Source organism: Rhea pennata, chromosome Z, assembly GCF_028389875.1.
Source record: "Rhea pennata isolate bPtePen1 chromosome Z, bPtePen1.pri, whole genome shotgun sequence".
Classification (NCBI taxonomy): Eukaryota; Metazoa; Chordata; class Aves; order Rheiformes; family Rheidae; genus Rhea; species Rhea pennata.
In genome coordinates this window covers 72,465,953-72,483,384 of record NC_084702.1, presented here as the reverse complement: position 1 = coordinate 72,483,384, position 17,432 = coordinate 72,465,953, and the positions used below count along the sequence as shown (strand labels likewise).

The 17,432-nt window shown below is 37.9% G+C and overlaps 1 protein-coding gene and 1 non-coding gene across 5 annotated transcripts in view; both read right to left on the bottom strand.

Moving 5' to 3' along the window:
* The window catches only part of UBAP2 (ubiquitin associated protein 2), a 145,676-nt gene that overhangs the window by 83,315 nt on the left and 44,929 nt on the right, over positions 1–17,432 (bottom strand). For all 4 annotated transcript variants that reach the window (XM_062600148.1, XM_062600145.1, XM_062600147.1 and 1 more), the window contains exons 8-12: positions 16,452–16,555; positions 9,993–10,045; positions 4,772–4,839; positions 2,867–3,056; positions 392–605 (exon numbers count right to left, since the gene is read on the bottom strand). In XM_062600148.1, the coding sequence (XP_062456132.1) occupies positions 392–605; positions 2,867–3,056; positions 4,772–4,839; positions 9,993–10,045; positions 16,452–16,555 (629 nt within the window). The remainder of the gene's footprint in view (positions 1–391; positions 606–2,866; positions 3,057–4,771; positions 4,840–9,992; positions 10,046–16,451; positions 16,556–17,432) is intronic.
* LOC134154032 (small nucleolar RNA SNORD121A) lies at positions 2,474–2,557 on the bottom strand. Its single transcript, XR_009961316.1, has one exon. It is a non-coding gene; the product is annotated as a small nucleolar RNA SNORD121A (small nucleolar RNA).

Genomic DNA, 17,432 nt, shown 5'->3' with positions numbered 1-17,432 from the left:
TGATATGCGATGCACATTATGAGGAAAAATACTCATTGCAAATCCATGCAGTGGTTAGGAGAGAAAAAAAAATGAAAAAAGACAAAATAAGGTACACCTTTATATTTAGCTAGAAGCAGCATAAACAGAATGATCAAAATAAGTATTTTTACAATTTGTTGAGAAACAGCCACATTAAATTTCCATTTAAATTTTCAGTACCTTAATTCAAAGACATTACATGAAAGCTCAACAATTTCTAAAGCTGCATCACTTATCAATAATAAGCTTACATTTCAAAAAAAACATTCATCAAGTCCATTTTAAACTCTTGTTTTGCTGAGAAATCTCAGACTAGGGAGAGGGAGAGGGAGAGCGAGAGGGAGAGAGGAAACTATGGCAAAGTACTTACCAAACTGACTAAGGACTGAAGACTGAGAAATGGGGGGCTTTAGATCCCAAGATGATGTGGTAGTCGTGGTAGTGGTGGTAGAGCTACTATTGTTTTGTTGAGAGGTAAACTGACCCAAACCTGGAGATTTCAACTGGTCCAAGATTTGGGATCCAGTAGAGTTCGCCAGTTTAGAGGATCCAAGTTCTCCAAAGCCAGAACAGAGAACTGCAGACTAGCAAAACACACACACACCCAAAAAAAAGAGAGAGAGAGAGAGAGAGAGAGAGAGAGAGAGAGAGAGAGAAAGAGAAAGAGAAAAGGAAGGGGGGAGATAAGCATGTAGTAAATAATTTTAACATCACCTTAAGATCCATGCCTTCAGCTGCTACTTGGTTCAACCCTTTTCATTACTAATACTTAAGATTACTAATAAGTAACCAACTAAAAATTCAACTATTGCAGGGTAAGACCAGATTCTTTTTTTATGCACTGATTTACTTCCATCATTATGCCTGGAATAGTGTTTATTTATTTGAAACCATGCACCTCAAAATAGTGCATATTTATCATTAGGTTATGTGATAAAAATCTCATCTCCACATGCACTAAGGAGCGCAGAAGCACAATGACAGTTGGAGGAACCTGAACTACCTACTCAGAGGAACTAACCGAGCTCCTCCCAGAGCTGTCCCAGTAGAGCATCAGCCCCACTGTGCACATGTGAACCCCAGTAAAGACGAGTCAACAGGAGCAGTTCTCCAAAGCACCTTTCACACTGGGGGGGGAGGGGGTTACTGCCTAAGGACAATATTATGCATTATGGGATGCAGGGGAAGAGCATTTTGGGATCGTGCAAGACTCATCATGAGATGTGTAGGGGAGAAAGAGAGGCATCCAGGCTATTTGGAGAGGAACAAATATGGGAAACTAGGGGGATAAAGAAGACCTGTCGCAGCTAAATAGGTGGCTGTAGGCTTCTTTGGCTATGCCCTGTACCAGAGTAGTGCAGTCTGTCCTATCTTCTTTTTAAATTCCTTTCTGTTTTTCTGGGTGAGGGACATTCTATTTTGTATGCGTGCGTGTGTGTGTGTGTGTATGTGGTGAGGGTGGAACATATGTCTGAGTGCCAGCAACTGCAGTCAGACCACAGGTAGTAAGGGGCCACGTGTCTGTGGTGCCAGCAACTGGAGAGACCAAACCAAGTGAAATTAAGTGTCAGTAACTGAAGGGGGTTCATAAGTCAGAGGGCTGATGCATTTGTGGTGCCAGAAACTGGAGTGAGCAAGGGTATGCAAGTGAGTGTACAATTGCTAACAAACCTCAAGCCAGGCAAAGAGGCAAAGTGACACTGGAGCTGTGTGTGCGTATGTAGGATCTGGGGGTCAACTAGGACACCCGCTTGGGTGTGCGTGTCTGAGGGCAAGCCCACAGAAGCAACTAGCTGGCTACTGGGGAGGTCGGGGAGTCCCAGTCAACTGCCAGAGACACTGTGAGGTCAGCTGAGACCTATTTGCATTAGCATGAGTCTTGTGTGTGCACAGTATGTGCATGCACACATATGTGCATGAGGGGTGGGTGGTAATTAGGGAGGGGAGTTATACCAGCAACTGGAGTGTTGCTGCTGGCCTTGGGGACTCCTATGTCCAGATGCCAGCAACTGGGTAGACTGAGGATCTAGGGCCAGCTCCTGAACGGGCTCAGCATCTAAGCCTAGCTGCTGAAGGTATCCACAGTGCATACAGGTATATCTGTATCCCCCTAATGGACCTTCTTCCTGATCAGCCAGAGGGAATACGGTGAGGCTGCTGGTGCTGTTTGTGTGAGTACTGTGTGCACCTGTCCGTGTTGATGTGTGTGGCTGGCTGTGTATATATGTTGTATATATGTGTTTGTGTAGATGCCTACTGGGAATATATTCTCAGCCTTGCTCCTGGTTGGACCCGGGATCACGTTGCTGCAGCAATGTCACTCCATTGGACTAGAAGGTTTGGCCTCCCAAATTAAAATTTACTAATAGTTGTATTCATTATTTGAGAAGCTATTCAAATACCCAATTTCAAGCCCTCAAAATTATTAAAGAAGGGAAGTCACTTTTCTTCACTCCAGAAAACTCAGAAATAGTCAGTTTTCCACAAAGAGCAGTCAGATATGTGCTTGGAAATACCACATCATAGTTTTCTGACATAGAACTTCACTTTATAAACAAACAATACCATCCCAAATCAGGATGCATTAAACTCATCTGTTCTCTACTAAAAAATTAATACAAGTACTTCATGTAGACTAAGAAAGAATCACCTAGCAAAAACATAAGAAGTCATGTATTTTACATTTTTGTGAGGATATTCTTAATCCAGTTTCTTCAACATCTGCATCCTAAATTTTACAAATATTGAAATAACTCATGAAATAGCCACTACTGGAAAAGTTGTTTGACCTGAAATATTTACTCTTCAAGATACAGAATATTTAGAAACTGTAAAACAATTTTACCAGACTCTGAGGAGAAAAGGAGTTTACAGCACTGGAGCTGCCAGTTCCTGATGCCATCTGCGTGCTATGCTGAGAATTTGTGAAGACTAGGGCTTGGCCAAAGGTCTGCTGCTGGGGAGCCTCAAATGAGTTGCCTTCTGTTTCTTGGGTGGAAGTCACAGGCTTTTGAAGCAGTGTTACCAAATCAATGCTGTAAGAAAAAGCAAAGTTTAGCTAGAATAAACATGACAGTTAAGCAATGTTGAAATTGAAGAAAGCATTAAGTCTTTGTGAATTTTGCTCATCTACCTACAAGAACTCTCCATATGACGAAGTGGAATAGAGGTTTCTACTAGAAAGGGAAATTATGCTAGCTGAAACTTTCCACTACAAAGAGAATCTAAGCATCTTTTGCACCTTTCCTCAAATATTATCAACTCCTACCACATCATGCATCATAAAAGTAACCTATATAACTAAAATAAGTATGTAACTTGAGACAAGTGATAAAAGAGATGCCACATTTCAGTGAATTCGATCTGCCAACTCACTATACACATCAATAATCCACATCCCCTGGGCCTCACATAATCCTATAAAGAGTAAGGGATGAAAGGCCTACCCCTGTACAAGGTGGGCATGAGGATGGTAACAGACAACGTCACACAAGTAGCAATTCAGTGATTGCCTGATTACATAGAAACCACAAGAGCAGGAGAAATAGAAGCTAAGTTTTCCAGACAGTAGACACATATCCAAAATTGTTCTAACATATATATCTAAGCAAGGTAAGAAACACATATTTTCATATATTTAACATGGCTCATCATCCCCTACCACATTTAGCAGAGGTTTATCCAAGGTAAAACAAAGTATTCATACAATAAAAAGAAATTACTCCAAAAATTATGACTGAAGTTTATCCTAAATACACTGCAAGCTTGGGCTGAAGAGCTACTTTCAGTACTTTTATTACTATGGATAAAGTATACTAGAGATATTGATCAGATATTGAAGCAAGCATCCAAAAGGCTTCTTCTATGAAACGAGGGGAAAAAAGCAAGAAAAAAAAACTAGAACTTGAATTTATAAACTGCAATGTTTTCTGTACATCAGAACTAATGCATATCGTTTAAGAATTAAAAGAATATAGACTCTACAACAATTGACACCATGCCACCTCCAAGTTCCATCCATGTTGTAAGCAAAGTTTTACTGTACTCTTAAGTATAGAACTTAAGCTGTATCAAAATGTTTGAGACCATAAGGCCATCTAGTTTCAGATATCACGCTTTCTGACTACAGAAATACTGATCACACAGCTTTATTCGGTTTTCCTGTAAGCTGAGGAAGTGTTAGCTAAACCAGACAACTATTTCCACATCACCATTTGTCAGGCACTGAGTGAAGACAAAGAAAAGCAAGTAAGGGAGTAGCTACCACATTTTTGGTTCTCTATATGAAATCACTAGCTTGAGCAAAGGCAAGTAACCTGGATGATGATCTGGAAATTCACCTTCTTGCTAATGCAAGCTTTTCTGTTAATATATTTGTCAAAGAGATCCAATACTTCTTGAACCTAGAGGGTCCGGCTTTCTATTTTCTGCCCAGCAATACCATGCTTCCTTTTCAAAAGTAGAACACTTTCTTTCCCTACTATATTGTAGTCTTTGTGTAAAGACACAGTCTTTTCAGTATTATCTTCGTGTATTTGACATCCACAGTCAAATAAAGGTAACATAGGAACACACATAGAACCAACTATTTACAATAAGGCTTTCACAATTTTAAAATTAGCTTGAGCAATCTCTGATCAGGATCATCCTTGTGTTTTATTCAACATTAATTTTAACACGTGCAAGCTAATATTGCTTCAGTAAGTGAATCATTTTTAGGTGTAGAGGAAAAGGTGAAAGAAGAGCTTACCTTTGCCCAGGAGTGACATGATTCTCAGCTGGAACAGAGGAAGCAGTAAAGACCTTTGTTTCAGAAAGCTGAAAGAGAGAGAAATAGTATTTTAATCATACACATGTTGACACCTCACTGCTACAACATCTGCAGAAATTCCATCCTGGTCACATACTTTCAGAAAACAGTAATGTCAGGCTACCACTACAAGCAGTCATGATGCAGCTCCCTTTAAAAAGCTAAGAAAATTTAGTCCAACTTCAATAAATTCTTTTCCATAGAATCATGTACCAATTTAACTAAAATGTTATGAAATGTAATTTATTGAACACACCAGTGTAATCATGTAAGTTTCGGCAACAGTTTAAGGGAAGATTTTACCAGTAGAAACTAACTATTGTGACAGCAAATATATCATCAGTGTGAAGACAGCTCACATAGACGTAACTTAGGACTTCAGCAGAGGAGCTCTGATAAAATCTGTTGCAGAAGTCTAACACATCCCACCATTTCCAGTCACTCATTTCATCTATACCTTTGTTTTACATTTCAGCTCACATTACCATTCTGATACAATAAAGACAGAGCAATTTGCACAGGTTGTTGGGGGACTGAGGAGTCTTTTGGAGGGTTCTTTTGCTTCTTAACAGTTTTTCTGAAAAATAGAGCTAAATAGGTGCAATTTCCTAGTGCTAATTCCCTTCTTTTGACAAGAATACTTAAAATTAGAACAGCTCTTAAACTTATATGGGTTAGGTTTAACAAGATAAAAATATGTATATATAGCGGTCATACTTTAAATTAAATTTGCACAGTATCATCCTTAACTACATTGGTGTAACTCTATATTGAAACTAAAGAATAACTGATCTATTCAAACAGTTACAAAGAACCCCATTAAAACATGATATTTGAATAGAACTCTTGCAGGAAATTATGTATTTTTAATTGCATATATTGGCAGCAGCCCATCTTAAAGGACATCAAGGACATGAGCCAATTTCATCTACTATCCCATGGGCAGCTCCACTGAAAGCACATATATAATCAAATATATTCATCTGATTGGGATTCTTTTATGGAACACTGTTGATTTAAGCAGAACACAGTAGGGCTGACTGGGAGCAATCACTTAGCACTCAAGAGGCACAGTTCAAGCCCTGTTACACAAATAGAAGTAAACCAACAGGCAAGGGAACTATTTCATATGTATTCTGCTATCATCTACCTACATGCAACACTTACAAAAAAATGAAATTCGCCACAGTTCCTCCATAATCCTTGCTGCCAATACATATTTAACCTCGGCCCTCTGGAACAGATTCCACCACTCTGTTCTGTGTATATTGTTGCATGGCCACAACACTATTTACTGACAAAAAAGAAATTTCAGCTCAGGTATATTTGCAATAAAGAAAGGTTCTTCTTCTGTTGCTCACTCCTTCTCCTACCTTACGCACTACGTTAAAACAAATTGTACTGTGCTATTTGTAGCACTAAGAGATTCCTGCATCATATGGTTCAAGGAGGTCAACTAATGGCAGCCTATGGTCTGCAGTCCTGCTATTAAATATTCAATTCTCTGCAATGCCAATAGTTTCTGACATCCACTTAACCTAGAATAAGACCAACTGTGACCAAAATGCTGATGAACCTTGAAAATTAAGCAAATCAAGGAGACTGAGGACGTTTGTGAGGACCCACAAAAGCATAATCTAAGTAGTAGGGAGGAATCTTTCTCCTCAGATAAACTAGCATACAAAGTCTCTAGCTACCAGCTCTGCTACATTCAAGTTTAAGCTACACACTGTGGCAAACTCCGCCACAAGCTCAAATCAAGTAACTAAGTCTGCTGGAATTATGGCATTTGTCAGAATGCATAACACATGCAACAGCTGAGAAGTTTTTTGGTACACAGATATAGCTACTGTTTCTTAAAAATAGTATTATCTTCCCCTGACAAAACTGGTTAGGCTAACCATAAGTTATACTCGAATTTTTCACTTAGGCATTGGCATACCTCTGCAGTTCAGCTCTTAAATCTATCCTTCTCCAATCACCACAGAGACAACATATTTAACAACGAGCTACCATCTCCTATTGCCAGTTGATATGGGATGAGAAGAGGCAAAAATATACTCAAGCATCCTGATAAAAATCAACATCATCAAATCAGAAACAGTAAAACCTCATTAGTGTTTCAGTATCAGGAACTGAAGTTAAAAAAATTAAAAACAAGCAGCATGAGTACTGCTTCCTGGTAAAAGAAACACTAACTAAAGTATACTTTCAAAATTTTTAAGTGTTGCTGTTTCAAATAAAAACTATGACAACCAATACTGTTCAGGAAACATTCGCCTTCATCCACTTTCCAGCAGTTCTGTTTCTCCTCTGTTCATAGTTTCTGCAGTTATACATTTTTTTCTTTAGATATGAGAAAATGATCACAAATGTAATAGGAAAACAGAGCTCTCTATTACCTTAAAATGTATCTGATCTTTCACTGTCCAAACACTGTCCAAAGATAAATTCCAGACAGGATTATTAGATCACAAAATCTAATCCTTCTCAGATTAAAAAAAAAAAAAAAATTAAACTTCCCCCAGCTGCTCATATACTGAACTTGCTACCTTGTATCTGACTGGAGAACAATATTAACCAAAAACACTCTTGAGAAAAGCACCTAGTCTTCATTTGCAGACAGAAAACACGTTAGCTTCCTTGGTCATTTCAATAGCTTCAATAGTTCATTTCTAGAATTGCTTAATTACACATTTAAAGGTATGGGTCTATTTTCCATCCACAGGTTCATATCATGCCTTTTCTGCTAGATTAAAAACAGAGCCCATTATATTCTAATAAAGTAAGTTTTTCACATTTAGTTCAGTAAACTATGCCAACGAAAGTTAAAATCTCACTCCTTGCTCTAAAGTACCTTTCTCATCAGTAAATAATTTCCAGCTATTCTCTACAACCTCTGTTTTGTAAAAGCAATGTGTAATTGACTACCAATTTGATTGAAACTTTCGGAATCAAGTTCAGCAGAGTCCAAATACAATAATATCAATCAAGAATGATTAGGGGAGAGGAAAGAACACCTACATGCAGAAAGACTAAAACAGCTTTTTTTTGCCAAAGCATTATCCTTTTAGGAGATCATGCTGACCTGCTCTTTTTCCACTGTCCCCTATAACTCTGAAATATTTCAGTTATTGCTTCCCAAAAAACAGTCCCTTGTTCTAGAAGCAAAGCTTTGCATTCCTTATTCCTATAAAAGAAATACAGACTCCGCTATATCAAAAGTTTTCACTAGAACAGGTCGAATCTAGCAAGAGTTCCAGATTTCTCTGCATGACAAGCTTACTTTTATTCGCTACTCCAATAATTTTTGCATTTTCCACACATTTTATCCAGTAGCGATTTTCTGCTTGCTTCCAAGTCATTGATGAAGACACTAGATGGCATCTGGCCTAAGACTGGATTCCCATGCAGTCCTCCTGGAAATGCCCACACTCAGTAAGGAGTCTCCTGCAAAAGGCTGCTTACTGAAATCTGCAAGTCAGATCTTAATCCACTAGTGTGTTTTCTGATATCACACAGTTATTTTTAAAACACAACAAAAGATGCAAGATCAGTTATCTCTTAGCAGGACAGACTGCATTGTCACAGTTAATTTATAATTTACTTAAAGATCAAGAACAACTTTATTCAAGGACCTGTTTTCCATAAAACTCCATTTAGTGGCACAGACTGTACTTCCCTACACCTCCATTTTTTAAAATCAGACAAATCATTTTTTCCCTTTATTTTTTCCCAGGCAGGTTTGAGGCTCTTTTTTTTTTTTTTTTTTTTTTTTTTTTTGCAGCTCTCTGTTTCATTCACTCTTTCTGAGCATTAGCATATCAACACTTTCTTCAGAGTTTCACAGATATTTCCAGTATTCCAAAATTAATAAAAAATAATGGCAGGCTAGAGATTTCATTTGTTGCTCATTTGAGATTCATATGCGAATTACCTAGGTCTAATAATTAAAAAAACTAACTAAATTAATCTATCCCTAGTCAGCATTGCTCAATATCCCTCCTACACTGTAAATATTGTATTATACCAGCACCAAAGAGGGCAGAGAAATGAAGCCAGGTACTTCACTATCCCTAGTACGCCACTAGCATATATTGCAGAAACAGAAGACAGATTTAAAACGAGCATCAAAAGCTGGCATCTTTAATTGATTCTGGAAATAGGTAACATTTTAGAATTCATTTGATTTCCTCCAAACACACATCCTCCTTAACAGCTAAAAACAGAGCTTTTGTCTCTGTTTTAGAACACATTCATATATTTCTAGGGATAACAGTGACATATCTCCCTACATGGGGAGGCAGAAGGGATGAATTTTGAGACAATCTCTTACTCTTGTGAAAACAAACTTCAAATAATAGATGTTCCTATAAAAGATTAAAAGCTTCTTAAAAGCTATATTTTCTTTTCCATATTTCCTTGCTACCTGATTAGTTCTCTCATCTGCTCAGGCACAGTGATTTGGTACAGTAGACTGAATGACAACTTAAAATCACGAACAGTTAAATAATAAATACAACATGCCAAATATTTTGCAGACATGAAGACAAGTCTCTCACCTGTTAAAGAATTAGAATAAAAATTGTTCTAGTATTTTAGACAACACAACATGATGAAACACAAGAATGAAGCGACTAAGTCATAACTTCATCATACGATTAGCTCCCTTTTTAATGTTCTGAACATCAAGAGGATTGATTGAAATAATTATTTATGTTTCAATCAAATGGATCGAGTGACGGGTCTAAACTTGACAATAAGCTGTAGCACTAAAAGAAAAAACTACATAAAAATCTTGTGATACAATGGCTTTATATTTCCACACACTATTAGAGGAAAATATGCAATTAACACTCAGTGTTAGGCAGCAGACAACTGTAACTCATTAATGCTTAATTTGGGACACAACTTAAAATGTTATTATTCATCAATAGTCCATCTAGCAAAATAAATGAGTATTTTTAAATTAAACTTTATTCAGTAAGAAAGATTACTTAAATATATGTTTTAAACACGAATTACAGGGAGAAACATGCTAAGAAGTATCATTGCATAAATACAGCAAAGTATTATTTAGAACATTTAATTTCCGAAGTAAACACACAGATTCTGCAAAGGGTAAATAACAAATGCTGTGTAACCAGTGCGGTACACTTACATCTTCATTCCAGTCTTCTGCTGTCCATTCTTCTATGGAATTTTTCCATGCTCCTATTGTAATTTGGGGGAAGGAAAGAAAAGCAGTTAAAAGCTGAAAGCACAACATTGTGTTTCAAACTTTCTGCATTAAAAGCCATCCTGTTCTTATCATTAGTGGAAAACAAAGCAAGGAGGATGGTGGCTAGAAACACAGAAAGTTCTTGAAAACTGGTGTGCAGTTTGGGGATTTTTTTTCCCCCTCTTTTTAGCTTTATCTATGATTTCAGGAATTTCTTAGCCAGTGTGGTAACAGACATCACTTACATGAACATGTCTGCAACAAGAGCGATCAACACCAAACATGGACAAAAACTACCTCCGTCTACCTGTCCACACTGACAGCGAGAGGTTACTCAGTCTTCAAGATCCAGTCCAGAGTCTAATCAAAACACAATCAGAGCACCTGCTCTGGCTTCCATAATCCTACTTTTAGACCTACTTATATTTGAGACCCAAGCTATGCCTCTTAAATGCTCCTTTCCAACATGCTGACCCTCTTCTCATAGAAGAACAACTTCATTCCCTTCCCCTGACAGGGCAATCTTATTTTAAAACTTATATAATCCAGACAGAAGCACCAGAAGAGTCAGTACGCTGCCACTGTAACTGCAAAATACTGCTTCCTGTGACTTGTGGCAGAACTGATTTGCGAACAGTGGAGCAGAGCACACAGACTGCAGCATGCAGCAATGGTAAAACACAGGAAATGAGTCTAAAGTTTTTTTTAAAACCGATCCCTTCCAACGTAAGCAGCAGAAACGGACGTGCAAGAGCAACAAATGGTCTGAAGGCCTCGTCTACCAGCATAAGCACAAGTAAGGTTCTCCCAGCAAAAAACAGAGCGTTCATTAAACTCTACAACCACAAGCAAAGAAAACACCAGCAGTAAGATTTCTGGTAACATCACCTTTGATCAAGTAAAAAAAAGCAAAAGAGGAACTACTTTAACCATATCCTTTTATCTAAATAGGAACACTCTGAAACAAATTCATTCAGAAACAAAGTCCCTTGAAGACAGCATCAAATCCAGTCTGTGCTAATCCGATCACTAAATTAGTGCATTCTTCTGCACATTTTACAAAGCAGTATCTAGGCCAGAGCAGGGTTGAATGGCACTAATCCAGTGAACTGAACAAGCCTACCACAAACATATCCAGAGAAGGGGCAGATTTTATACCTTGGAATACAAAATTATTTGCCAGGTCCTGAGCAAGGTAACATCCACTTTGTGTTGGCTCTGTGGAGCAATGTAAAATTGCCTGAAACCTATTTTCTTGCTCACATTATACCAAATAGCCCCTAACCAGGAGCTTTCTACACACTGCAAAATATTGAGGCACATTTAAAAATAACAGTAATTTTGGCATGCTCAGATATAATTACCATGCCTCAAATTTCTAGACTAACCCACACATTTCCACAGATATTTTAGAAAGGAGCAAGAGCCAAATGAGCAGCGCTATTTACTAGGGAACCCGTTGATTTCCCCCACCACCACCCCCGCCTCCTCACCAGCACGGGATCATTTCCTCCAACATGCTTTCCTCAAAGAAATACATCCTCAAATTTGCCCTATTAATATGTATCTTACAGTTGGCAGAGCAAGGCCAGTCTCTGGCGAAGATAAAGCTCATGTTGGTGCCAGAATTCTAGCAATGGGACTCTTAAACACAAGGAAACCCTAGACAAAACACGCCTAACTCCCGAGTATCCCCCACCACCTTTGGGAGATTGGATCTATTTGGAGTAACACCCAGAACATCTTCCTGCCATTCACTTTCAAGGTTTACCCACTGCTCCTACTTTTCATCTTACCTCTCTGTTCACTCTTTTCAAACACTGAACGTAACCCTTTACGCTTTCATTAGTTTATGCAAGTTACTAAGTTTATTAGCGTAGCTTATTCTCACTCTAGCTTCTAAAGTCAACCCTTCCAGCCTCAATTGCTTTACTCTCTTCTCTGAACTAAATCTAATTTGCTAACATCTTCTCGATACCAAAAGGATTCCAAGCCTGATCTTGTCACGGGCCGAACAGCTTCCCTTTTGTCCAAAATTCACCTTGGCTTTACTGCAAGTCCATTCGCTCTCTTCCCTACCCTTTCCCCCAGGTCTTGCCAGAAACCACCATTTATCAGTTCTCTGCTTTCCAGCAAAAGTATGCTTTCTGTTTTCAAGTGTATTTGTCATACCAACTTCAACCTAGACTTCCACCTGTAACTGTTTCCCTTTTTACTTCTGCAAAACCAAATTAACTCATCTGTAGGAAGTCAGAAAGTAAATAAAAACTGTACTATGTATTCTCAGTACATCCTAACTCCTTTCCTCCAATTCGTTGCTCCTATGACATCTTTGCGATTTTTTTCCCTCTTCTGAATTATCCCCCATACATATTCTCCCATATTATCCCCCTGAAAATCATTTTAGTTTGGTCTACCCCAAACTTAGGTACTAATATTATTCTTGTTGAATCACAATAATGGAATAATCCGAAGGTTTCCTTAAAATGTTTCTACCAAATTCTACACCAATCCACCAATCCTAAACCAAACAACTACTTACAGCTTCCAAGCTACACAATTCCCTTTCTCCTCCTTGACAGATATACTACAACTTATATTTTTCTTGTCTGTCATTCTTAAGTTTCAAAGTCATTTAAGGCTCCTCAAAGCCAAGCAAATGGGAATTAAATTTTACTATGAAATTTATGAAATAGTATCAAAGTAAAGGTATAGTAAATTATTAGAATACAATACACATTTTTACAATCTGATATGGCAAGGGACCACTTCTGTCATAACTTTTGTTATAAAAATAAAGGCAATTTGTTTGATCTCCCATTGCTTTGTACATTATGAAGAAGGCAAGAGAATGAACACTCTGCATGCTCGTTAAAAAATAATCAAACATGCTGTTTAAATTTATCCCTTTTCAGAAGTGGACTGATATAATTTAGTTTCCTCCCATCTATCCCTTCTTTGTTTCGCAACTATACATTTCTACTATAAAAATTTAGATAAAAAGAAACTGATGCAAAATTAGTTGGAATAAAGTTAAAGTTAAATTCTATCAATCAGATTTCATCCTTTCTTATCCTTTTATTCCAAACAGTTATACTAAAATTTAGCCCCACAGAACCAGACAGCTCTTCTATGGAACTCACGCTTTTCATTCAATCTACTGTAATTCTTCTGCAATAATTCAGGACAAGATGTTCTAGAGTGTTTTCAGAGAACATAAGAGAAAAAATCAATTTCAGAAACAAAGTTTTTTTTCTTAGAAAATTTTGAAACTGGTCCTCTCCAAGCACCAACTTACAGAGGAAATATTTCCAAATATTCTGAACTGCACAGAGTTTAAATTTGAATGATGTCTTCAGAAAACATTTCAATACTGATAACCAGTTTAGAGTGTCTCCAGATAGTTGCCCAGTGTCTCCTTTTTAATGCAAGCGCAAATTAAAGACACTAACTCTCCAGCTCCTTTAGGTAGAGTACACTAATTTTATTTGTTTCTTTACAGATGAAAGAAAAAATGAGGCTGGGCAATGAGGAATAAAGAGGGATTTCCCTCCTGACCTTCTTCCATGTACGTTCTTATTTGATATCCTTCAATATCCCACTGCAGGCTGTATCAATTTCCAGACAGACATATAGCTCCTCATTCATATCTTTGGCAAATCTACACTGGTAACTTCATTATTACTGGGACTGCTGATTTGTAACTAGCATAACAGCATTGCAACTGAACAGGATAAAATCAAACAATTAAAAACTAGTATTTGTTATTAACAAGACAAATCAACAGCTCTACTTTCTACAATCTGCTTCCAGCCCCACACGTTGCCTGTCACTCCTTCCCCTCACCTCTATTTCCCTCCTCCTGCTCCATCTCTTCCCCAACACTCCCTCTTCTGCTTTAAAACTACTGCCCCAGCTGCAGTCTACTCTCTAAAGACCCTCCAAGATCCTTTCCATTCCAAGGTTCAAAGTGCTTCCCACTTGGATGAAACTGATAAAGCCTGTTATTTTTAAACAGGCTTCTCCTCCTGTTGGTTTAGGGACTTGTTTCTTATGTTCTTAGGGCATGTCTAAAGAGGCAGCACTCTAAAATAAAACTCTCTCCCTATATTAATATATACAGGCACATTTGTTTCACCAGTTATGGTATCTTTTCCATTTTCATTGAAAGTAAGTTAACAGGAAAAAGGGTAATTAGCATCCAAATAGAACATTTACATATTAACTAGTTTACTTTAATTTCCAACAACTAAATTATTCTGTAGAAAATTCCCCATGTAGACAAACATACATTCTTCCCCTTAAGACTCAATCTGACAAGGTTAGGGAAAACTCCACAATGCTTTCTCACATGTTCTTCCCCAAATCACACTTAGCAACTCTGTACAAACACCTCAAGTTGCTTTATCAAAATCCAGCGCACTTCTAAGTGACATGCACAGGCCCTAACAGCAAAAAGGTATTTGGCATCCAAAAAGAACATCCATACATTAACTATACACTTTGAATTTCAACCAATGCAATTACTCTGCAGCAAACCTTCCATGTAGATACACTCATTCACACTCTCACGGATATCAGTTTACCCACAGCCAACTATTCCTACTCCTAGGCAGGATACTTCCGTTAATGAAGTCTGAAGAAATGCATACAAGAAAAGGGAATAGAGGTTGCAACAGGGAAGGCATATGAAAGCTACACATAGTGGGCAGGAAGAGTCACAAACATTCAAGTTCACTTAGGAAACGGAGCATAAGTGAAATGGTTTGTAAAACACAGTCTTAAAAGTTGCGTTCATTAATAACTAACTGATTAATTCTCTACACCCCTGTTCCAGTACCCTTATGCCTTTCTTGTATTACTTCTTTGGTGAGTTAATCTCATTGCTTCTGTATTACTTGTGACAACGTACCCTGCCTCCCACTGCCATATAGCAAACACCAGTACCTGCATTTGTGGAGTAATTTTCAATTCATTAAATATCCTTCTAACTCATTATCTGATAAACTTATTTGAAAAACTAACATGAGCGAGAGTAAAAGACGCACTTCTGTTTGCTATAACACAAGTCACTTCAAAGGTAATGCCTTGGAAAGATGCTGTATTTGCAGAAGAGCTCCTTTTCAATAGCCCTTAATTTACTCAGTGCCACTCTTTCACACTGGACTACAAGGCACTCAGAGTGACAAGACAACTACATAAGAAGGCCTCCTAAACTCTGAGCCTGTTATCGTCTTCCCTGGTTAAGTGAAAAACAGCTTTTATATAGTTTAGAAAGCTGCATCTTAAGAGATTCATGACAGGGCTCAATGAAGCTGAAATATTCTGAAGTCACACATTGGCCTCCAGTATCAGTCTCTTCCTTCCACACCTGACTCAGAAAAGATCATGAAAATCATTTCAGCAGGCTTCAGCATGAGGAAGAGATCAGACCTTTATTCGAGATCATCCTTTATTTGGAGGGTGGAAGGAGGAAAGTAGTCTGTCCTGTCACTTGGTGGTTCCCAAGTATGGACAACAACATATACAATTTCTCCATCCCGACAGAGTCTTTCCTTGGTCTTCATCTGCTGTCGCAGAACATGGGAGGCAGCAATCTATCCAGTTGTTTTTCCAAGTCACAGACAAGCTGGTAACATTCTTCGTTTCTGAGTCACCACATGAGACCACTGTTAAGTGGTTCCTTTTCAGACTAATATGTCTGTTGCCTTTAGCCAGGATTGCATATTTCACCCTTGAAACTTCATACAAAAACACACAGCCACCTCCATCTTCAGACAGGCAGACTGTTCTTTTGGCTTTTATTCAAGTGCCTGCTCATGCTTTAGTTAATAATTCTTCTCTTCAAAGGTGGCAGATCTCAAAACTCCACCTCCTCCATCCCAGAGACTTGCATCCTTACATTGCTATACTGTATAGGTGGGACTTCCAAAGACATCTCAGTGTCACTGAGTGGATTCATACTTACAAATAGTTTTTAGACATTTACTTAGATATTCAGACCCTATTACCCAATGTCTGCAGACCAATCACTTTTAGTGGGACTTATGCTCCTGAAGCACATTGGGTGAGATCTTAAGCAGCGCTTCGGAGATCTAAACAATTCTTCATACAAAAGGTTCTTCCAACAACCCTTCGAATCCCTTTCTCTCTCAAAGGATTGTTAATACTGAACAAACAAAAAATTGAAAATTGCCTTGCCCGCATTTAACCAGAGAGTCACTAGGGCTAGAGCTTGTGCTCAGCACATCAGTAGCAGTAAGCTATAAAAATGAACTAATATCTGTGCCAGGTGAGATGTATTCACATTTTCAGAAGTTAACACTAACAGAATCTTAACTGTAATTTGTAATTTTATAGGTCTTCATTCCAATCCTTCCACTTCTTGAAACATCTTACCAGTTCCATCATCTGCATCATTCTGACCAGTCTCCCAAATCTCAGATTTTGTCCCAAAGCCATCAGTGGCAGAAGACTCCGTATAGTCTGCAGGGTTAAATGTCCTAGAGTTTTAAAAGTTAAGAAATGGAAGAGAACACATGGGTCATTCAATGAACATAAGTGTCATGATTTTTAGCTGAAGTCGTATTAGATTTAACATCTTGATCTCCACATATATTTAGTTTAGTCATTGCTTTTAAAAAGATCATTTTTCTTCTATAAGCAGTCATTGATAAAAAAAAAGAAAAAAGGAGAAAATAAGAAAGAGGAGAAAAAAGTCAGGAGACTTGAAAAAAATGACAGTAGAGAATTTGAACAAAAATAGGAATTCCTGAAAACAGCAGTAACAGCATACCTACTCCTCGCACTCTAAGGCATTAGTTTATATGCAAAACATTAAGCCTCTCTCAGTTGATAGTTTCTCAGCAGGCAACTGACTGATGAGAAACAAGAACTGTGCACTTTCACAGCACCAGACTTCTGCAGGACAACAGCTGGAACACTGGTAAGAGTATTTCAGAAGTACTCCCGAACACCAATCCAAAAACACAGATGCAGCTAAAAGATGAAAAAGGATTTTTGAAGAAAAATCATTTTTCAGTTTATAAGACAGAAGTGTGAAAAAGAAGGCTTTTTAGAGAAGTAGAATAAGCCTCCCATTCATCATGAATGGTATTACATAAAATGTCTCTGAGAGCAACACTGAGTAAATAAACCTAGTGGAGGCTACACTTCCCTTAAGCAAATTCTTCTAACAGAACTGAAAAATCCTTAGAGGTGCTGACTAACTTCTTCTGATTCTGTATTAGGGTACGTGTATGTCCAAACACCTTGAAGCAGGAAACCTCATAAAGAAGGGAAACTTCATAATCACTAGTGTTTCTGGTCTTAGTTGGGATTTGCATGTTCAGCATTTACACCGGAAATTTCTTCTGTAAC